We start from the raw sequence: 23,681 nt of genomic DNA, 5'->3' as shown, positions 1-23,681 counted from the left end.
TTCTTCAATAATTTCTATGCTCAAGTTTATAATTTGTATGTTACTGCAAAATAAGCAAGTTAATTTCAAAATTATTCTTTATTGTCATTTTCAGAGGATAACATCTTTAAGGCACTGGCTATTAAATGGATGTTATTGAATCATGGATTGCATAGGTGGTGTAAAAAAAGCCCATGCTATTATTAATTTGGTGAGCCCACATGAACCCTGATGCCAATTTTGTTGAGCTCGCGAAGGTAAATTAAAAACCTAAGGCCTATGCAGCCATCTTTTGCTTGAAACCTAGTGGCAGCGCTAGCGTCTGAAATGGGGGGGGGGGGGGGGGGGGGGGGGAAGTGAGGGAAAGGTAAAATTTTAGGGCGGAAATATGTTTTTCTATAGCAGACCGGAGATACAATTACAATTTATAAAATTACATTAACAGGCAACGCATCCATGTGGTTGTTATTCTTATTTAAATATATTATATTTATTACAAACGTTAAAAGTTTCTTAAATCAAATGTATTGTTTTTAAGTGGCCATTGGCCTTGAAATGACAGACCGACCGATCGGAGCAATTAATTTTGTTGGCTTATCTTACATTGTATATTTTTCCAGCAAAACCATAAAAAAAAACAATACTAAAACTAAGCTGTATAAAAGCATGAAGGTTTTTGCAAGTACAATAAACTGGAAACCATCAACATGGGCTAGATGTCCCAACCATTCATGTCTCTGCATAAGCCTTCTGGTGCTTAGAGCAAAATACACATAGAGAACAGACAGGAATTTCAAAATTCAATATCTAATTTAAATTTATTCACAGAATGAAAATACTGCTTGCATTCACTGTATATATATCATTTACAATTATTATGGCATTGTGCCTTAGCCAGGAAAAGCAAAAATCATGATTTTTAAGATGATCTGGTTTTTAACACTTGCTTAACAAGTATAATTCATTTAACCTATGATCAATGTTAGTATTTAGTCTTATTGTCCTCCTAGTGAATATATTTTTCATATTTCTTACTACAGTATTAAAAAATAATAAAATAATAACATTTCATGCTACTATTTTAGAGTTTCAGATGTATGCATTTACAAATGTATCAAAATGTTGAATATGCCTTAACCGTATATTAGATAAATTAATATATATTTTTATGTATTATATACATGGAATGTTACTCTAAAGCCAGTGAACATACACATCAATTGGAATTTACTTTCTGCACATAAACCTGTTAAACCTGGATTGTTAACCTGTTAAACCTGGATTGTTAACCTGTTCAAACTGGATACACAAGCTCAATCTAACATTAACCTCTTCAAACTGGATCCTTAACGTAACCTGTTCAAACTGGATACACAACCTCAATCTAGGTCATTAACGTCTTCAAATTGGATCCTTAACCTGTTCAAACTGGACATACACAACCTCAATCTAGGTCATTCACCTCTTCAAAATGGATGCTTATACTCATTAATTCGTAACCTCTTTAAACATGTTCCAATCTATCATAAACCTATTCAATTTCCTTGTTGACCCATTACATCTCAATTCTAAATTTGTTCAAACTGGATTCTATAGAGTCTTGTCTGCAGTGAATAATATTTCAGGAACTGAGGAATACTAATGTGATACTACATGGTAAACCAAACCTTCTCTACACTCAATGTATACACTGGCCAAAGAAAAAAGTATATTACACAAAAAACAAAAGCTAAATAACAAATTCATATAAAGCACCACTTCAAGAAATAGTGCTATCTTAATCATTTTTTAAATCAATTTCTTAAAAATTAAATCATCGGTTTTTAACCACTTCTTTTGAAAAAACATTCTAAGGCACCAAAGCCAGAAAAAAACAATTAAGTATCTATAGGATTTAAAACATGTTGTCACTACACGCCAGTCATTTTATAGAGAAAAAACTAATCTATTAAAAAGAAAATTTAAATCGACAATTGTACCTAAGACAAAATAATGGAAGGAAATTAAATCAAAACAAAAATTATTGTTGAATATTTTGTTTCGAACTCGATTTTAACAAAATATTCATGGAAAAATAGAAACATTCTCATATTTTGACATTGTAAGTGATACATATTGTAATTTTTTTTTTTTAATTACAAACATTTAATTAAAACACTGAATTGCTCATTTACATACAGTATATAAAATGAGTTATGAATGTCAAATTAGATGTTCAAACAAATCCGTTTATACAAGAAAATAGTCAATTTAGGGGTCTACACAAAAATACTAAAAATAAGGCCAAAAAAATATTGTATTTGCTTAAGCATAGTGACATTTTGAAATCAGAGCTGTTTTCTGGTTTGTTTTGTTTTCATTACAAAAATTAGGGTCAACTAGGCTTGGGCAAACACAAATTATTTTTTAACCCAACCCATTTGGTAGTTAATTAAGTTATTAAAGATTGGCTACCGCTATTGGTTAATATTTACAGTAAATGTCAACAAACTGTAAGTATATAATGGAACAAAAATGCAGACAATAATATAAGCAATATAAATGCTTTTTATGCCATGACCTTTGACATGACATGCATACTTAAAACAACAAGATGGCTTATTTGATTGTTAGTTGTGCCTGTCAATTGCCAAGTAAAACAATTGTTTTCTTATTAATCTTTAATTGGAGCTAATATTTTACTTACAAAAGTTAAGCAATTCATAATTTAAATTGTATTGTTTATTAGCTGAAACAAGACAGTATATCCCTACATATGTACACTTTTTTTTTTTCTAAAATGTGACAATAATATACAGAAATCACACCTGGAAAACCAGGATGGTCCATGTTAAAAGTGATTAGATTCCTGAATAAACCAGGATAAGTGGGAGCAATGCTAGAGAAGCTAACATACTAATGACAAATATATAGATATTTATAAATTTACACAATGTACAATTTATACCACCTCAAACTACTGAGTAGAGAGTATTATGAGTTCTCATTATTTTATGATAGTACTTCATTATTTAAGATAATCATAAGAAGCTAAAGCTGTTTCCACATTCTGGAATATTTACAGTAAATACAAGTTCAACTTAGTAATCGTCATAATGTTTTTGTCAAATTGCAGTACAAAATTTAGTAAAAGTGGTGCAATTAAATTCAACTTAGTAATCGTTGATATGTTTTTGTCAAATTGCAGTACAAAATTTAGTAAAAGTGGTGCAATTAAATTCAACTTAGTAATCGTTGATATGTTTTTGTCAAATTGCCGTACAAAATTTAGTAAAATTGATGCAATTAAATTCAACTTAGTACTGTACTTAGGATATAGGACACTAACGCAAAAGTAGTGAACTTACACTAAGCACAGTGTACTTGACATATAAACCTACTATGAACTGATGAAAAACATACTGCTAAAGCCATAAGCCCTTGTTCTGGAACATTAAAAGCTAATGTAGAACTTTGGGTAAAAATCTCAGGTAATAGGGCAGTTTCGCATGCGAACGCATACGGTTAGTGTAACATCATCGTATTCGTTCGTGTGCGAAATCTCTCTATCGAGAGCCTTAAACAAGTTAGCTGGACAGACCCACAATCGTTTTTTTTTAAATCTTGAGATGCCAGCAGCAAAAAAAACCAATTATATTGAGTAATAGATATATAAGACAAAAATTACAGTACCATAAAACACTGTTAAACTGATAGTGCTGAAAAGATCTACCAAAAGATTATGAATTAGTAGATGTATGTGAATCAGCTGCAATGAAATACCACTAATTGACATTTTGACTCTACTGTTGATTATAAAATAATCTCATATAAATTTCTATCAAACAGTTATATACCTTTATGGAAATATCGTTAAACTTAATACTTTTACTCTCTTCGGCGTCAGTATATACACACACACACAAGCACAGACTATCACTTACAGTAGCTGCTCAATATTCTAAAATAATGAAACAGTTTCTGAGAAAGGTGGTTAAACTATAAAAAAAATATCAACAATCAAAATGGTGCCAAATAACAACAAAAATATGTGAAATATTTATGTCAATGAATGAAAATTATATAACATTTATATAAATCTGCTGTATATACAATGCTTCTGTAGTAATATTAACGTTTCTTGTATGGTGATATTGTTAACGTTTGCGTCGACAGAGTTTCTTGTGTTCCTTGTGCCAGTGACCTTGTTGGCAGTTGATGCTGCAATATGATGTGTTCCAACAACAATGATACATTGCCTCTTGTTCACAATTGATGCACTAAAAAGATATTTAAAAAAAAACATTTTTTAGAAGTTTATATATTTTATTCTACTCATATTTTATTTACTGATTTTAGAAATTCAGGAATAACATTCCAAATTTTGTCCTATTATTATTTCAAATTGATTTTACTGATTTTCATACTTTATTCAAAAATATAATGCACATACAATAATTAAAAATTTAAATGAATTAGAATGGGTAATCTATTAAAAATAGTGACTACACAAGAAATTTCAGAATTTCAAAAATAGGTGTCAAAAGTGGCGAGTCTACTGTTTAAGTGTGAACTTTAATCTTGACAAGGGGTTAATTATTCTTAATATGTGACTGAATAATGTATAAGGTTTTTACACAAAAGCACAATGTAGGTAAAGTTAGGAGAATAACCTGTAACTCTCAGCGTATTGTGCTGAATGGCGCATTGGTGTGGTGCATGAAAAGAGGCGCTAATATTAGCTTTATGTTCTCATCATTCCATATCAACAGGGGCTGAAATGAACCATAGCATCGCGATACCCTCTACTCTTCCGAAAGATGCAATGGTTTCATTAAAGTGCACACAGGCCAGATTTGTACACTAGACCTCAAATTAAGTCCTTATCTAAGGAGACTTGGTTCTACCAACTGAACCCTGCCTTACAGTTACACCACTCGACTCCAAAAAAAAAAAGTGAATTGCCCTTACCCACTGGCGCTTTTTGGTGTTGGATATTTCCTCTCTGTGCTTCTCCATCAATAATTTTGCTTCTTCCTCTGTCTCTTCCTTGTATCTATCGAACTCCTCGGTTATTCTCGTCAACTCTTTTTGCATGCTTTCACGTTCTGCCAAAACAGCTTTCTTTTTCTCTTCTTCCATTTTCTTCTTAAGCTTGAAAAAAAATTAGAAACAAGTATTCAAAAATATTTACTTTTAAGGAATTAAAGCAATTCAATGTTACAAAGGTCAAACAATTAATTTACTACCAGTTTATGCAAAAAATATAATAACTGTATTATTTATGTGTCTGCTATTATTATGAGAAAAATGTTCCCAGTTCAAAAGTTCAAAGTTTAATTTCATCAATTTGTATGCAAAGAACATGGTAAATGTGCAACAATATAACTAAAATCTTTGTGTGTCTAAAACAGTGCATATGCTTTAATGTTGTATCTTTTTGTAAGTCAGCTTTGTCGTGAGACACACATTCATGCATCAATGTACAACCACTGCCAATCCCTCGGGAGCATTTTTAGCAACAGCTTGTAACTCAGCAAAGCTTTTATAATTCCAACAATCAAAGTTCCCAACCTATCATATTAATACGGAAGTGTAGTAGATTCTGTTCCAAGGACATATATACATTCAGTTCATACATCTGTTTTTACATAAATCTGAACTACAACTAAAAGCTTAAGATCTCAGAAGTCAATGCGTCCTTGGCATTGCCCTAATCAATTCATGCACATTTTGATGGAAATTCTTCCAAGTTTACTGACAAACACATGAGCACACAAGTCTAATCTGATGTATACTCTTTCATTTTACTAGAAAATACATGAGCATTTAAATCTAGTTTGATGTGGACTCTTCTATTTTGCTGGAGTATATATGAGCATGCAAGTCTAGTTTTGTTTGATGTGGATTCTTGCATTATGCAGAAAAACCGCTGATAGCACACTATAAGTCTCCAATATTATTTATATAAACACTCATTGGCCATGTGCAGTGTTTGAACTTACTCTACATTTATCTGAGAGGGACACGCTCCCCAAATCCCCCCACCCCCACTCCCCCTTTCTCTCAACAGCCAATTGATGACATCCTGGGCTTATACATCCAGAGAACTACAGAGTAAATTACTTAACAATTTTATTGTATGTATTTAAAAATTGTTATTGTATTGTATTTATTCTCCCCGTTATTGGCATTTACGCTGTTGGGTGAAATGAAAATAAATAAAAGATACCTTGTCAACAGCTGAGGTGACTGCCCTTTCTTTACTTGTTTGATGCTCCAACTCTAAGCGTGCTTTAAAATCTGAGAAGATCGTGCTGTATTTTTCGTGGCATTCACAGCCGCTTTCCTTATTTATAACAGGTGTAAGTTCTTCAACTACATTAATATTTCGACACTAAAATGACAACATTAGTGGAATTGAGAAAACTCATCCAAAATTAAGACTGAAAAACATTATACTTAATGTTATTGAATATAAGTTAATAATGTTTTGCAAGAATTCTATCACTTTAAATATTAACCAATTAAAAATGTTTTAAATGCTTGTAAAGCAGCACTTATAGGTTTAAGTGTTAGACAGACTCTGTTTACTGTCTAGCACTGTACTATCAAAAACATATTATTCTAGCAAAAAAATTACAGATAATAGTATAAGTTGTTTGAGTGTTATAAAGCCACTGTTTACACTCTAGGACTTTACTATCAAAAAGCAAACATTCAATAAGATAAATGTACATACTGTACCTTTTTTAGAGCAGGAGGTTCGTCCTCTGACAAAGCTTGGCTAGTTGACACGGCATGATCCTACAAAAGTCAATACATCCTAAGTTTACCCAATCATTGTTATGTTCTCTATAATTTCTTACACATTACCATAACATTTATTAGTCTCAAGCATAGTGAATACAATATTATAAGCCTTCAGGGCCTAGCAATTAGGATATTAAATGTGTATGTAAAAGGTCAAAGCTTCAATAAATGTTAATTTGGGTCTTTTTTTTCACTCTTGGCCAGTATCTTCTTTATTTACTCTATCGCATTATTCCATAAAACCACATACTTTCTCATTCATCATCCTCATCACATAAAAAAAGCAAACATTGTTATAATAATAATATAAATAAGAAGTTTTTTATCACTATTATCATTTATTCCAACTCGATTGTTCCAGTTAATGACCAGTGTGGTAAGTTGAACATAATCTATTTTCAAAAAATTGTGTTGATAATGTTTTAGATCAGGTAAAAGATATAAAAATTTGATTAATGTTGGTCAATGCAGTTACAGTCACCTGGTCAGCGTTGGGAATGTTAATTGAACTGGAAATAGATTGTTCACTTTCACTACTGTTTTCTTCCCGAGGTCTTTTCCTTGGTTTCTTAATCCCACAATTCTTCATGTAGTTATCCATTTCCTTCTTGGCATTTTTCCAAGATGAGGTCATCTTCACGTTGATTGTCTTCACATTTGTGTCAATTGGTTTAATATTCACCTCAGAAATCCAGGCACTGTAATAGCAAATGAAAACATAAAATGCTTCACAACCATACATTTAAGGCAAGACAGATAACCATGTCCTGGCATGTTAGTACACCATCTGCTGTAATATATTAAATTGTAGGGAAAAAAGTTGTTAATATTTAAATATATTTATTTTCATCAATAATTAATTTCTTTTTTAAACAATTTTACATTTACTGTACTTTATTATTTTAATATTTAATTAAGGCTTTTATCATTATTTTATTACCACACCTTGCAATTTTAACTTTTTCAGTGTATTTTAACTAAAATACAGTGTAGAGTATTCTGTGATTTAGATTAAGCTTGTTATTTTATTTTTAATTAAGTCCTTTTCTATTTCATTAATATGCAACTTTTTGATATTTTATATACTGTAATCTTGTATCACAAAACAGGACCACATGTAAAACAGGTTGTTATATCCCACCTGATTATGCCATCCTGTAAAAATATGTTCAATAAATAAATGAATAAATAAATAATATAAACTATTTATAATTTTGTTACTAAACTATTTACATAGCAACGTCGCTTTTTAAAAAATAAATTTTGATCTTAATGATTGTCCTTGAGCACTGATCTTTGAGAATTATATAAAAAAGTTTTACAATCATACATTTTTTTAAATGACTCATGAAAATGAATGATATAAGCCTTTGTTGCACATAAAAGAGTAATAACACATTTAAATGGTAAACTGACCGTTGGTGACGGCTACCGAAGAAGCGAACATCGACTTGACCAGCTTGTTTCCGCAGTACTTTAGCTGGCCAGTATCCAAAACCTTTCAACTGTGCCCATACCGCCTCATGGACTGGATCCTATTCAAAATAGAAAAACAAAATATCTTAAAAACCTCAACTCTACCACTAACAATTCTATGCATTTCATATTTGGAAACCTCAAAATCATAACAAGCAAAGCACCTTACCACTACTTTACTGTATTATAAATTTGTGATATTTATAATGTATTTACATTATCGTATGTTGTAATGTTAAATAGCTGTTACAATAAAAAGGCAAAAAGTTGATCACATCATCTGCACAACTGCTACTAAGTAGGAAGAATTCATTCTACGTTTATATCATTGTGCAAATCAAAAGCTCACTATTGTTACTTACACAAGGCCGGCAAAACCACATGCTATCTTTTCTTGAATTGGATGCCTCATAGCAATCCTTACAGATACGCACCTCATCAAGCTAAAAGAACAACAATATTGTTGAAAATGTCAATTAAAAGCATCACAAAACAAATATTAATAATCTTAGTATGAAAAATTTGGCAGGCCTGGCAATTTTGTGTAGATAAAGCTACATTCAAAACTGTCCCATTTCACTGAAGTGAAAAATGTGTTGTTTCAATCCATTTCTGCGTAATCATGTCCCTTCCATTGTTGTTATAACTCTTCATTTTTTTAACAAAACTGACTTGGTGGGAATATTATTATTCTTCAATAAATTGTGTGAGAAATTGACAATTAAAGCTGATCCACACAGCCCCTGTTGTGGACAGACGAGAATATCTGGTTCCAGTTTTTCCCGGGTAGCTCAGATATGAAGAAACCCTAAGATGGATGATGAATGATATGCCCAACTATTATAATTTTGTCTACAAACATATGGATTTTAACATAATGATGCAAGTCAATGAACATTTAATCAACACCTCAAACGCTTTAAGACTTTGGTACAAAGCACTATATAAATCCAACTATCTTAGATTACATTATGTAACTAGTGTAGGGATTCCCCAGAAAGGCATGTCTTAAAACAAAATAGTCCCTGGAAGACATATTGGAAGATTTACATAAGCAGCCTATGTACTTACATCGTACTTGCAGTCTTCCAAGACAATCCTACAGAGTTCAGCCTTATCACTATCAACGCCATGATAGACTGCAGCTACATGCAGAACCGTTTCAGCATCTCCTTGGAATTCCTCAAGTGTTTGGTATTCTTCGTTCTCTATTTTCTGAAATACATGATTACTAATATAATTATATCATCATACACCAACAGATCCACTGATTATGTTTAAATAACACAGAATGAATCATACTTCAAATAATGAGAAGTAGGCCACATTTTGACCTTTTTTGGGTCATCTTCAGGCCTAAGGAACACAATAAAGGTTGAGAGTTCAAAACTATGGCCACCCTCTCATTGTTCATTCATTCTTTCATTCTATGATATCATCATAAATATGCTGACAATATTTTTGAAAATTTGGACAGAAGACATTTAGATTGTAAATGGAAGAGGGAGGAGAGACAGAAGTAGAAAGAGATGGTAAAGAAAAGAGGAAGAAGGAACAAAGGCAGAAGGTAAAGGAGAAGGTATGGGAAAATCCCACTGAAATATTGAATTTGAAATTAATCAATGTAATTGACCTACCTGCATCATTATGTTAAAATCCATATGTTTGTAGACCAAATTATAATAGTTGGGCATATCATCCAAATTCAATTTTTTCTGCAACTCTCTGGCTGCCTATAAAAAGAAAAAAAAATCAAAATTAATCTATCTATCAAATAAAATTTAATAAAATAAAACTAGCTTAAATCAGTACTTGCTCTTTATAAGTTTATGTTCACTCATACAACAACTTTTTTCAAAAGTTAGTAAAGAGGTCCCCCAACTAGTTCATAGCATATACTGTACAGTAGAATCAACCTTACATAATGTGCAAAACTTTACACTTCCTGGAACATTTCAGCATTAAATTGTTCCCAATGATATAAAAGATATAAAATATCAAGGCACATTGGGTAAAATGTACTCTCCATAAGTGGTGAATGTTCTTCATTAGTTCAATTATTAAACTACAGTATTTACATTGTATCACAGTATTCAACAACTCAATGGGATAGCAAAGTAAGGGCCAGCGAGCCATCAATTATTTTTTACCTTATGAATTGCATTTTTTTATTTGTCAATACCATTTTAATTTTTTTTTCTGCCTAGATTATGATATTTCTGGTAAATAAACCATTCTGCTAAATTATTTTTTCCCACATATCACTCCCCTGAAGTTCCTTCAAAAATTAAGTTGTCTTAAAACACGATAATATATCATTTCCAATCATCATCTTTCATCATCTTTAATTAATTGTCTATTACCTTTGCTCTTGTTAATTTTAACTTTTGGTATTCAGTCGACCCAGTTAAGTAACAATGTTTAACAGAAATAGAAAAATCATTAATAAAGTACGGGTATATAACTCAATCAATCATTTATACCATTTGCCTAGGAATATATTAATTATAAATGAGAATTTTGGAAGAGATATGAATAGGCATTTATAATACTTGTAAATAATGTATATACCTGTAGGCTTAGAGAATAGATACATAATATGAGGTATTTTTAAAAAAACAGCTCTACGTGCATACTGTTTAGGGCAGAGAGTATTCTAAATTGGTTTTCTACTATCAGGAATGTTTTACTTCACATATGAATCTGTGATAAATGAATCTAAATAAAAAGCAACTAGAAAATCACAAAAAAAAGAGTTAAGAATACTGTATAAATAAAAGAACACCAGCTAAAATGATTTAGATAAATATATTTTGCATATTTGATTTAGTTATGTATTCAAAAGTGAGAATACAGCACAACACAACATAGAATAATATACACAAACTGTAAATTTATTTTTTGAAAAAAAGAGAAAACAAAAAAAGAGAAACAACCAAAATATACATTTTTTTTTTTAAAGAATTTCAGTCATATGATTTCATAATGTGAGCTGTTTTCCCAGGAGAATATACATGTATGATGGAATTTGTGTAGATGAGGTTGCTTATGCTATAACCACAAAGAAATACCTGTAATCATTTCATTATGTTATAATTCATAGGTAACTATATTCCTTGACACATTGCATACCTATGTACACCTTATTATGATGTGGTGTCACATAGGTAAGTTGTGCCAATAATTATGCAAAATGTTTTTCTTATCTCAACGGGGGAAATGCCTCACATACTTTAGGATATTTAATGATTTAATACTGAATAATATTTCAATACTGTGAAGGATTTTATAAACAGCTTATAAGTACAATATTGAATATTATATTTTTATAGTGTAAGGATTTTATAATTAGCATATAAATAATAAAAATAATAGTAATATATAATCAATCCTACAAATAATAATGATGAATTAAGAAAACAAAATAATGACAATGAATAAAGATTAACAATAATAATAAAACATAATAATAAGAAATATTATAACATTGTTAATGCATATTCAGTACCTATTTGATCTTTGGTTGAATAGTTTCTAACATAAATTCTAACATGTGCTCACCTTTTCTTTCATTCTTGCCAGCACATGTGAAATCATGTCGCTTATTTCTGATTTGCTGAGTCCAAGTTTGCATTTCTTTCCTCCCTAAAAAAAACAAAAACACTGATATTATTATTTATTTGGTATAACAGTAAAATATTAAATCAATCATTCAATCCATCAAACCTACTGTATAAATTGCTGGTATTTGTATTGTGCAAATACCAAAACAATTGCTTCTAATAGTCTATAAATTGAATGTAGAAAAAAATTCTATGCAAAAAGGGTACGGGCAATTATCCCACATAAAACATTAATATAAACAAAATTGTGTGTTTTGAGCCAATTAGTATACTTAAACAAAATGTTATATTGAATTGATTACTCTGAATAATGTATTTAAATTAATGAATAGCATTCAATTGCAAAAATATTCTGTGCCAATCAACGGATGCATAAATAATACATACTGTATTATTACTATATTATTTGCATTAACCCTAACACAGTATATTGGCTGGTAGGTAGTCTGTGCAAGTCTTACAATAGTGTACATAGTAAACTAAAGCAGTCATCACTTCATAGAGTGCATATCTCCACCCTGTGACTAAATACCAACAATATGCAGGCCTTGTATTGTATATGATGAGCGATTGCATTATTTTCCACAAGGTGGCTCAATACCAAAGAATACGCAGGCTGTCCATGGTAAGGCATTCAGGCTGCTGCAGCATACAGTACCCTCAAGAAAATGGAATCGCTCATTGTATTCAGGGACATCATACCTTTGGCCTGTGCATGAATACAAGGAGTGATTCATTTATTTTTTTATGGTCAGAGGTAAAAAATTGAATTTCTGTGATTTTGGCCTTGTTTTTTTAACTTTTCTTCCAAAAACTGAAGTGTGTCTTTCTTTAATTAATATGTACCATAAATTTTATGATGATCCATTCATTAGTTTTTGCATCTTTCTAACAGACAGACAGGCAGCAGTGAATACATAACCGACCCTCTTTCAATGGAGGTAAATGTGTGTAAATCACCAGAAACTGAAGTGTTTTAATCTGCTTCTCATTGAAAGTTGTTAATTTAGTTAATCCTAAAGGCAATTCAATATTTTTATGTTTTCTTTAGATTTTACTGCAAATTAATGTTATTGTTAAATAAAGGTTTTGGAAAAAAATATCCTGAAGAGGTTTCTGCAACCCAAGACTCATCATAATTTCCCAAAGGACCAAGATCAGTGGGATTTGTTGTTCTCAAATGTACAGTATTTACCGTATTAAGAGACAATTAAAAATTTCAATGCATTTATAACATACATTTCGTATAAATACAGTAACTATAATAATAATAATAAAAAATATGTCAGTCATTAGCACACAGTGGTAAATAATTAATGTTATACATTAATTTGCCACATATTCAGTGGTGATGCCAAGATTAGGGCAAAGTGTCAAGCCCTTTACCTGTCAAAATTCATTGGACGAAAAAAAAAACAGAGGAAAAAGTGTTGGTCATATTACATGCTAAAATGATGCACAAGAGCTAAAAATGACCTAAACAGGCCAGTATCAAATGGCTTAGCTCCATAGGCCCCATTCAGGGCTTTCCTCCTAGATCCTGCTAGTTGCCGCTTGAACTTGTAAGACAAACAGATGAACTTTTGACGGCTAAGGCCCTCTACTGTACCACCTACTGCATCCACTCAATAGTAAAGAACATTATTTTGTCTGATATTATTGCGACTTATTTCCATTACTTCTTCTTACAGAGTATAGTTAAGCATAAAAGGTATACACTAGGCCATTGACCATTATAAATTATTGTAAGTACAGCATCAATTTTTTTTTTTTACGATGGCAGTCAACATCACTCATGTCAGACTAATCTGCATGCATTATCTTTGTACAAATGAACTGAAAGAATACTCACTTGACAAACCTGACACGTCCACTCTTGCTTCTCCTGGTCTTCTTCTGCCAGACATTCAATGTGACACACCCTGTGGCAACTGGAACAACAAACCACATCCCCACCCTTGTGGCATTCTATACAGTACCAATCATGGCTAGCGTCACTCTACAATTAAATTTCAATAACAATTTCATAATTTTAATATTTTTCATGTCTCAAAATATTTTACAATTCTACAACTTTTCATCATAATTAATTACAATATTTATTATAGCAACATATAACTAGAATAGGTTTATACAGCGTAAATATAACCAAATATTCAAAACATCTTAACATACTTTATATTAAATTTCCATTACTGTCTTTAGATGTATAATAATGAAAATTGAACATCTTTTTATTTACAGTAATTTATTCACATTTGTTTACAAATCAAATAAAAAGCAGCAAAAAATAATAATAATCAATAAATAATTCATATATCACAAAGGTAACATCTTCTATAAAAATGTGAAAACCTTTAAATTTGACTCAATAAATTCAACAATTAATCAACATAAAATAATTCACATCCAACCAAGGTACAGTAATGGTTGATTACAATACTGTACTTAATTAGCAAGACTATTATGACCATCACATACTATATTTCAATACATATGTACTGTATAGAAGAATCATAATGATACCCATAAAACAAGCATCGTGACCAGGCTGCATTGTTAGAAAACCAAGCCTTAAACAGCTTCCAAAATTACAGAAACATTACTTATTAAAGAAATATGAACTTACCTCTTCCTCCTGTGCTTTAACACACCAGAACCCTTCTTGTTCTGAGCCTGCACGAGAACCCTTTTTTGAACGCGAGATATCTTTGACAACCAGTTCATCTTTAACAGCAAGTGCAAGTTGTTGCTGGACATATTTATAGGCGTAGCCATGCTGCCTTATCAGATATCGTGCGATACGTTCCAGGTTAGCCACTTGCTTTTGTTGGCGGACATTTGTGATGGCTTCCCACAGTACCTGGACGGCTTTAGGGTCAGCTTGACGGAAACAAACAGCCTTCATTGTAAGGTAGCTAGCACTACATAAATAATACACAAAAAGGTATTGATCAATAATAATTACTATACTACACCTTTGCAAAATATTATTTATTGTATCATCAGTTACTATGTACAGAACACACGTTGGTAACAAAACAGGGACAGACAGGTGGAAAAACTGCACAGTATTGTACTGTACATCTAGAGAAAACTTGCCCAATCTCAAGTGTAATGTGTAATCGTCATTAAATAATGAACAATTTATGTTCAACAATTAAAGGAAGACATGCACAAATAACTGATTTATGGTAAAATGCTTACTTTGACCTTCAAATCTATTATTTATTTCCATAAAATCAAATGTGATATCTGCTTTAATAGCAAAAATGTGTTAAAATTGCTAATTAAAAATGAGCAAATTTATTAAATTGTACAGATAATAATTCCTTATTATATGGCTATTTCCTGTTGGGTGTGAACAGCATAATTCTAATAAACTCTGTACACAATAAATATTTGTAGTTCACCATATCAATTATCAATCATGGCATATTTTACTATAACAATTATTAATAATAGATATGGGTTATGAATCAACATTTAAAGCTATTTGGTGGATGACAGTTAGGCCAAAGATTGGAGAGTGGTACTTACTTGTGAAGGTTGCCACCCAACAGTGAACAGAATATGGAAATTTGTTAATAATTACGATGATGATTTTTTGTTTACAATAGGATTGGTATACTGCAGTTTATGGTTATAATTTCAGCAATTTGTTTCATCACCACCTTTCTTTCTTTACTGTATAAAGTGCACTAACACTGTTAATGCACTACTAATAAGTCTCACTATATTACTGTACATGGTATAAATAATGAAAGATGACACTGACACTGATGATGATGATGGTGATGATGATGGTATGACACATGATGATGATGATAATAGATGATGATAATACTGATGATGATGATGAAATTGATGATGGCCAGGTACTCATGATGATGACGATAATGATGACGGCGACGACAATGGTGATGATGATGATGGCCAGATGATGCTTTTTACAATCAATACTGTACAATTCATAATCTCATTTGACTGTACAGTGTAGGCCTACAGTACAGTAGAGGAAATCAACATTAATAAAATTTCAAGACTTCTCTTCATCTAAGTTTTGTTGTTTCCCATAAAATATTAAATATTCAGAGTGTTTAGAGATATTGAATAATGAACAAGTGTGTAGCAAACCTAATATAAAATGTAATGTACTGAACCAGGGGATCATAAATCCATTAATCTCTGCCAAGTGAATCTACAGCACCTTGAACTCTGATTGAACAAATGACCTTGAAGGTTAGAGGCTACAAAAATCTATGCTATAAAAAATAAAAGATAACATCATATTTGCCATTAAAACATTTTTATAAAAAATAGTCAACACACACTCAATGTGTTTTCTATCAATATAACACAACACTATGGTAGAATAAACAATACCATAATTCATTTGTTCCCTCCTGGAAAACATTATTATTCTTAGGTGTCTCATTCAAAATCAATCAGTCCTTCTCATAATGTGTCACCTGTTTTCTAAGATAAAATCTCATTCAATAAAATAATGTTACTTTCTAGATGTCATTGCCGCTGGCAATATCAACAAAAGTACCAAAGTTGGGACACAGTGAATGGTGATTAGAATCTGTTTTATCAAAGATTCTGCTTTAGAATAATTGCTATAGACTGCGTGTTTCCAGGGGTTTCAATTTGGGAGAAGTCACTTCCAGGTGATCTGGTTAAATGAGCTTTCTTAACAGGTCTAACTTATTCATTGGTGTAGCAATGAATTGTGGTACCATACCATCCATGACCAGCCGACTTTCAGAGTGACAATTGATAATACAGTACAGTATCTATACCAGTGGCGGATCCAGGAATTTTAAATAGAGGGGGCCCAGAAAGGAACTATCCCAGATGGAGGTTCTACAGTATACTACCTCAGCCCCACCATGGTTGGGGCTGATGGAAGAACATTTATAATTATGGCACCTCTAGAGGCCAGAAATGGCACTCTTAGACTCAAAATTTGACTTAGAATTGTCTTTTTTTTCCTCAATTTTGAAAAATTTTTAGGGGGCCCCGGGCCGGCTGCCCCCCCCCCCCTTGAATCTGCCACTGTCTACAGTAGTAAAACCATTTTTATTTTTCTGGGAAAATTTTGCTTGCACGGGCGAGTGTGGGAGGCAATCCCAAATTCCAGAAGACACTCATGACTCGCAAAGGTTTTACTTGATGTGAACATTGGGTGGCAGGCATTTTGTAACCCAGATTTTTCTGCTGTAGATAAAAATATAATAACAGCATATAAAGCCTTTGCAAAGTTACACAATTTCGTTTTTGAAGAAAAAAAAATTGTTGTACACTGTATACAGTAATAATGTACTCAAATTTCAGTTACATTGTACAGTATTGAGTTTTATAAATCCTGCTTTGTTTTGTGTTCACGGGGTGGATAAGCTAAGAATGGGTCTATGGTACAGTATATGTCTTCTACCTTGTTTGTTCAATTCTTTGTGCAGTCTTCAAAATCCTTCATTTGAAATTAATTCATGATAGGGGAGAGTGGGTTAGTTTGAACGCAGGGTTTGTTGAAACAGTGACATTTTGGGACATACAGTACATAAAATAAATTTGTTAGTTCACAACCACCTAATGGTAGGTAATAATAATCATAGCCATCCACCACATTGACTATAGGACTGGTGATACAACACTGTTAATTTGTGGGAGGTATATGTGTTTTTTTAATTTCTAAGTAAATTCTTCATAATGAAAAAATTTTGCAATATCTTAATGATGTTCACAGATTAGGTTCAATAGTTTATGAGTATTTTAGGCTCTAGTACAAAGCTACAAAATAAGGCTAACTATACATGTTACTGATTGTTCTGTTTAGTGAAGCATGTTTGCAAGCACCACAAGCGCTTGGGGCTTGTTGGAATTTTACTTTAGGGGTTAGTTGGAACATGTTCCAACTAACCCTAATATAATACTTTTTGGTATAAGAACATGTTCCAACTACATAACTCCAATATAAAACTTCAGGGTATAAAATATAGGCCTGTAGCCAGGGGGGTTTTATGGTTCAGGCAAATCCCCTTGTCTATCAAACCACCCTCATTTCTGGTGACCACCCCAACCACTGAATTTACCTAAATAGTCCTATAACCCAACTAATGCATTGTAGACCAACCCAGACTAAGACGCAATGTTTTGCTGCATACTTTTTTGATTTATAGCATTTTTAGACCCAAATTTCACATTTATTACTCCATGCATAACCTAGTTAGTTTTAAAAGCTTGTTAATACTTAAAACACTATTTCACTATTTCAACACTATCTTTCAACTAACCCCATAGGTGGGGTAAATCGGAACATCCGAGGGCACGTGTTCCTACAGTATGTTACTTATCTGAGCGATCATCAACAAATCTAAACATTTTTTTGGCTGTAGAGTATGTATGTGCTTCTACTGATATAGTTCATTTCTTGGATAAAGAGTTATAGAATTATATGGACATTTTTGTAATTTTTTTTCCAACTAGCCCCACTCTCCCCTTCTATTCCTTCTAATACAATTTTGGTCGATTAATATAGACGGTTTGGATTGAATTTTTCTGAGGAAACACACAAAGAATAAGCACAAAAAAAATGTAAAACTTAATTTCAGTGGGGGCTTTGCAATTCTCTGCTATTTTCTTAAGCGTTATTCATAAAAGTCATAGCCAATAGCACACAGGCCAACGACTTGAACATCCCATTTGAAAGTTGATGCGCTACATTGTAAACTTGGACTTTAGCCCTCTAGCTAAATAAAACACAATGGTGCAGCAGTGGAATAAGAGCACCTTGGGACTATATGTCTGGAAGTACTGTACTACCAACACCAGTTTAGCTGACTGAGGCTAAGTGGCTCTCATGATCCTGTTCTTTAATTTTTCAAAACCTCTTATGTTTCCATTTTATAATAATACTATAAATAGCTTGAACAATTCATTCTTATTTTCAAGTACTGTTTCATCACAACAGCAACACTGCATGTCTTAAAGTAAATCATTTGTGCAAGTCATTATACTGTAGGCCAAAAAAGTTACTGCCATGGAACGGCCAGTATAAGATGCATGCGAGATCCTAAATCAAGGTACTGGAATGGAGTACAATAACAACATACCTTGCATTAATCTTATTAATATCATGCACAGCTTGAGACATTTGCACAATTTGCAAATGGTGCAAGGTCTTGATTGCAATACAGACTGTGCAAGGAAGTCTTGCACAATTTGAAAACTGTGCAAGGATTTCTTTGCACAATTTGAAAACTCTGCAAGATTCTGCACAGTTTACAAACTGTACAAGGAGATCGTTGCACAGTTTTAAAATGCATGTACAATTTGCAAACTGTTCAAGGGTAGCTCATGCACATTGTAATCGAATTGCACTATTTGATACTATTTTACTATTCTTCTGTTGATGGGTAGCTGCCTGACTTTCTTCTCATCGGAAAGTAGAATCATCGTGGTCATATAGATAGGCATGGGTTGTGGGGAGAAATGGGGATGCAGTGGGTGGGAATGCAGTGGGTGTTGACTGTTATATTTTGTGGGTCTTTTTTTTAAAACAATTTTTGTAAAAAAAACTTTTAATAGCATGACGACACACTGAGGTATATTTATTCCATCTTATGCAATAAAATGCATATTGCAGCACAAGCTGAATAATATAATTATAAGAAACAGCATATAAATTGACAACTAAACAAAATTCAGAACATGACATGACAAATTGAAGGAAAAAATAGAAAATCATTCAAAAGCAAGTCATAGGTGTACACCAAAATGCGTGACTTAGGCCTGTAGGCACTAAAGGCTAAACTTAACCTACTCTAGTCTCTAGGGTTAGGCTAGGCCCTGACCTAGCTAATAGTAGCAGTACTAGGCTAGGCCTAGCCCTAGGCCTAGTAGTAGTTTATTTCGGAAAACGGAACCACGTCGTTCTGTGTGTGAGCTGAATGTGAACTTCAACAATGTCAATGTGTCCAGTATACAAGGCAACTTCAGAATGGTTTGTAATATCTGAACCATCACACATCACCATGGCTACCTTCCTTACCTTTAGGCCTACCAAATTCACTGCCAAGTGCATGACATGTTGATGATGATAATTATGATAGAGTTAGGCCTAGGCCTAGCCTACCCTTCAACAGCGACAGACAAAAACATCAAACTAACGAGTCCCTCAAAGGTGTGCTTTGTTTCTTATTGTAAATAATCCAGAGAAGCAGGAGACCTATTCATAATCACATAAATAGTAAACTAACATCTACCTACTATACATTACTTATTAAATAATTAAAATAAATACCTTAGTAATTAGATAATCCGATAGTGTAAAGAATAATTTCGTTGTTTTTTGTACTGTAAAAACACTACCCAGAATAAAGTACAGTGAAAATCCTCTCAGCAGGGCACAGAGCGGTGTCTACACACACAACACCGTGTCGTTTCTAAAGACAATCACCGTATAGTATTTCAATAAAATAAATTGCGGCCTAACACGATCCCTTTTGGAACACTACCCTTCACTTTTTTCAATGCTTTTTATTTTGTTTACAGTATTTTTTGATCTTTATGAAAAATAAATAATGTTTCAATACTGAATGTTGAAAGGAAACTGAGCTAGCCTTTATGTCACGCCTTGTACTATTTTGTTTATTATGTTGTTCTTATTAGGAAGGACTGTTTGAGTTTAATTTGTTTGTATTGTAGTATGGGGTAAATAATAATAATAAATAATAATAATAATAATAATAATAATAATAATAATAATAATAAATAATAAATAATAATAATAATAGATTGGTGGATTTAATTTCATGAAGATAAGATAAGCTTTTATTGTCATAAAAGTGATCTAGGAAATTACAATCTTGATGCCTGATAAATGAAAAACAACATGGAGAAAATAGCGTATATTAATCAACATAATTCTCCATGGTCGGTTGTTTTTCATGTATTTCATTGTTTCATTTCAGGTGGGTGGGTTATGATTAAGTGACTAAGGGTGCTATCACCCTATAAGATGATATGGGATGAATTTCTACTACCTCTTGTACGTAATTTTCAGTGGGGTAGGGACGGCGCCAGGGGTGGGGGAGGGGAGAGAGCTGTCCCTCCGGAAAAACCACAATTTGTCGGGGAGAAAAAAATGTATAGGCCTATGTATTTCCCACATATTAGACTCCAAAATCGATTAAATAAGCCTTTGAAACCCCTAATTATTGTTATATTTTTCGGACTTTTCCCCCTGGAGCACTTTCGGGAGATTTTGATCGACACCAGACCACGCCCACTGTTTTCTCCATCTCCATCAGACAGTGTTACTAAACTTTTTCAAATCCAAGCTAAAGACCTTTCTTTTCCAGTTTTTCATTAATTTGACATGACATCCTTATTCTGTTATTCTTGGCGCCACCACTGAGTGGGGACCGGGCAGGGATATAGGACCCGATACCCCCTGGTGTCAGGTTCTGCCAACGTACCTCATTACCCCTTCCTTTCAAAATGAATCTCGAACCACCGAGAATCCCCACCCTTGTGACGACGCAACAGGATAACTATAGTAGGCCTAAGGTGCTTTATCAAATTAAAGTTAATAACCCAGGTAAATTTAGATCCGGGAAGTGAGACATTAGGCCCTACTTCAGTCATGATTGTGTTATAAATATTTGTATTAGACCAGTAGAGAAACCTGGTGAAATTACCAGCTAGGTTTACTATGAACAATTTAATCTAAATGGTTAATTTTGCGGACGTCAGTTCAGGGACGCAATGTACGCAGTTTTGATTGAATTGTGAAGACTGACAAATTGTTTTCTGTGAGCCCAATGAGAAATGGTACTTTGACTACAATAATATAGGAAAGACTCCGGACTTCCGTTAAATGTCGCCTGGATAGGTCACCCTTTATAACAGCCTATTGTTCCTTAAGGAAGGGTACTTCCGATTGTTTCAACATATAATACAAATTCTCTAGACATCATTGCAGAAGTTGAAGTAAACCCAAGAGAACTCCAAGGTACGTTGTTATTGTTTTTATACAGTCTTGCTTAAGGCGATGTATGTGAGCATAGACTTCATTGAAATTCATTACGAATGCAAATCTTTTTTAGAATTAAGTCAAAGGAATTCAATGTTAAAATGATTAAATTTCTGCTTTTAATGTGTTTTATTAAAAGCAAAACTTCAGCATTCGAGGTTCGTTATATTGGCTCTATTAGTATTACATTTTGTTCCTCTAAACATAGAACTACAAAAATGGCAACGTGGACATCTTTTTAAAAAACAGGATAATATTATCACAACTTCTGTGTTCGAATATAGCAATACCGTACTCGCGCGAATAAGCGCCCGGGCACTTAAAATTGTTTGCACTTTCTGAGGGGCGCTTAATCAGACGGGACGCTTATGAAAACCTAATGGAAATTGAAGGATCGCTTATGGAAATAGATGAAAATCGAGGGGTTCTTATGGGAACTTATTAAATTCAAGAGGCACTTTTGGAATAAAAAAAGATTATATATAAGGACATTGCGAATGGTGGTGCGACGTAAAAGATAATCGTCCAGACAAGAATGCTGTGAATATTTGGAGAATAGCAGATGCAATTAGTGTTAGTGGGTAGTGGTTAGCTTGTTGGTCATCGGCCGATAGAGCGGGATGGCAGGATCGTTGTAGGTTTTCTTGAAAACTCAGATGAAAAAGAAGAGGAGCAGGACTAGGCCTAAAAAATATGTAATAAGAAAAGTAGGAAATATACTGTCTGTCCAGGGATGGAAGCTCTCATCTGTCCAAGAGAAATATCCTCATTTTGATATTGACCTAAGAAGAATGTGATTCCACTCTGCAGCTCAGATCATGCCAACAACCACAGTCCTAGGATATTGGATTATTGACTTGCTAAAAAGAAAATTTAATGATATTATTCAAACGGGGCGCTTAAGGAAATCTTCACCTTTATTCGAGAGGAGCCCTTATTCAAACGAGGCGCTTATTCGCGCGAGTACGGTACTGGTTTTTATAAAGATGGCTTCCCAACCCCCCCCCCCCAAATGGTTAAGCGGCCCTAAAAATTAACTCCTTAATCAAATTGGCCATTGACTCTCCGAGGATCCCATCTGCTATATGTTTTACAACTTTCAATGACAGAAATAATACCCTCCAGATATAAAAATGAATGTCTTCTACTATGAATCGCTGGCATTACAGTACTTGTAAATCGAAATTTTATCACATACAAGTCTTGGTTTTCCTTTTTTCTTATATTGTTTTTCTTGCAGGTTTAGATTCTCGGTCTGTTCTTTAATAGCGGAGAACTTTCTGATCCATTCCAGGTCCTTGATCAATTGTATTCTATATGGCCTCATCAGAATTATGAAGAACTGAAGATTGATTTTTTTTGTCATAATTTTAGTCATTAGGATATGGACTACATTTTTCGTAAAAATATTTTTTTTCATATTAATTTTGTATAATCTCTTGTTTTTTAATGCGATTCACAAATCATCATCCAATATTGTATCTAGTTTATGTGGACTGCGTTTGAATGAAAAATTATTCTATAAACTAAGGTCATATAATTAATTATCATACAGATATGTACGGTTTCACGCCCTCATCGGTCGTAAACTATTCCAACGAGTTACTGTACTGTTACTGTAGCCTGGGTTGCCTGCCAACACTTTGTGGCAGAAAATAAATAAATGAAGAGATCTTTGTATGATCGGAAAGAAATTAAAGAAGAGAAAGAGGGAAGAAGGATGAGAAGGGGGGGGGGGGATAGAGAGTGTTTATGCAGTCCCCGACCGA

General features: G+C 32.8%; 2 protein-coding genes across 5 annotated transcripts in view; one reads left to right on the top strand and one right to left on the bottom strand.

Annotated features, from left to right (window-relative positions):
- Positions 1 to 778: 778 nt before the first annotated feature.
- Positions 779 to 20,309, bottom strand: LOC117101933 (zinc finger MYND domain-containing protein 11-like). Of its 4 annotated transcripts, none has more exons than XR_004444342.1 (14): positions 20,179 to 20,309; positions 14,500 to 14,794; positions 13,723 to 13,869; positions 11,809 to 11,892; positions 9,885 to 9,980; positions 9,319 to 9,462; positions 8,610 to 8,690; positions 8,188 to 8,306; positions 7,253 to 7,469; positions 6,706 to 6,765; positions 6,191 to 6,355; positions 4,930 to 5,112; positions 1,336 to 4,238; positions 779 to 1,247 (listed from the first exon to the last, which is right to left on the bottom strand). XR_004444342.1 is itself a non-coding variant. In XM_033242060.1 (14 exons), exons 3-14 carry the CDS (start codon positions 14,776 to 14,778, stop codon positions 4,116 to 4,118), a joined length of 1,698 nt encoding a protein of 565 aa, XP_033097951.1. In that variant the 5' UTR covers positions 14,779 to 14,794; positions 16,008 to 16,135; positions 20,179 to 20,309; the 3' UTR covers positions 779 to 4,115. The 4 variants fall into 4 exon arrangements, 3 of the variants coding, with proteins under 3 accessions (XP_033097951.1, XP_033097942.1, XP_033097960.1); XM_033242060.1 differs by adding an exon at positions 16,008 to 16,135 and having other exon boundaries at positions 779 to 4,238; XM_033242051.1 differs by having other exon boundaries at positions 779 to 4,238.
- A 1,498-nt stretch (positions 20,310 to 21,807) lies between these two features.
- Positions 21,808 to 23,681, top strand: part of LOC117101953 (complement C1q tumor necrosis factor-related protein 3-like) — a 6,276-nt gene continuing 4,402 nt past the window's right edge. The window contains exon 1 of the mRNA XM_033242084.1: positions 21,808 to 21,891. The gene's annotated coding sequence lies outside the window, so the exon portion shown is untranslated. The remainder of the gene's footprint in view (positions 21,892 to 23,681) is intronic.

The sequence above is a fragment of the Anneissia japonica genome, unplaced genomic scaffold, assembly GCF_011630105.1.
Source record: "Anneissia japonica isolate Jap-2015-1 unplaced genomic scaffold, ASM1163010v1 scaffold1005_len2656397_cov198, whole genome shotgun sequence".
Lineage (NCBI taxonomy): Eukaryota > Metazoa > Echinodermata > Crinoidea > Comatulida > Comatulidae > Anneissia > Anneissia japonica.
This window is presented reverse-complemented; position numbering and strand designations above follow the sequence as displayed.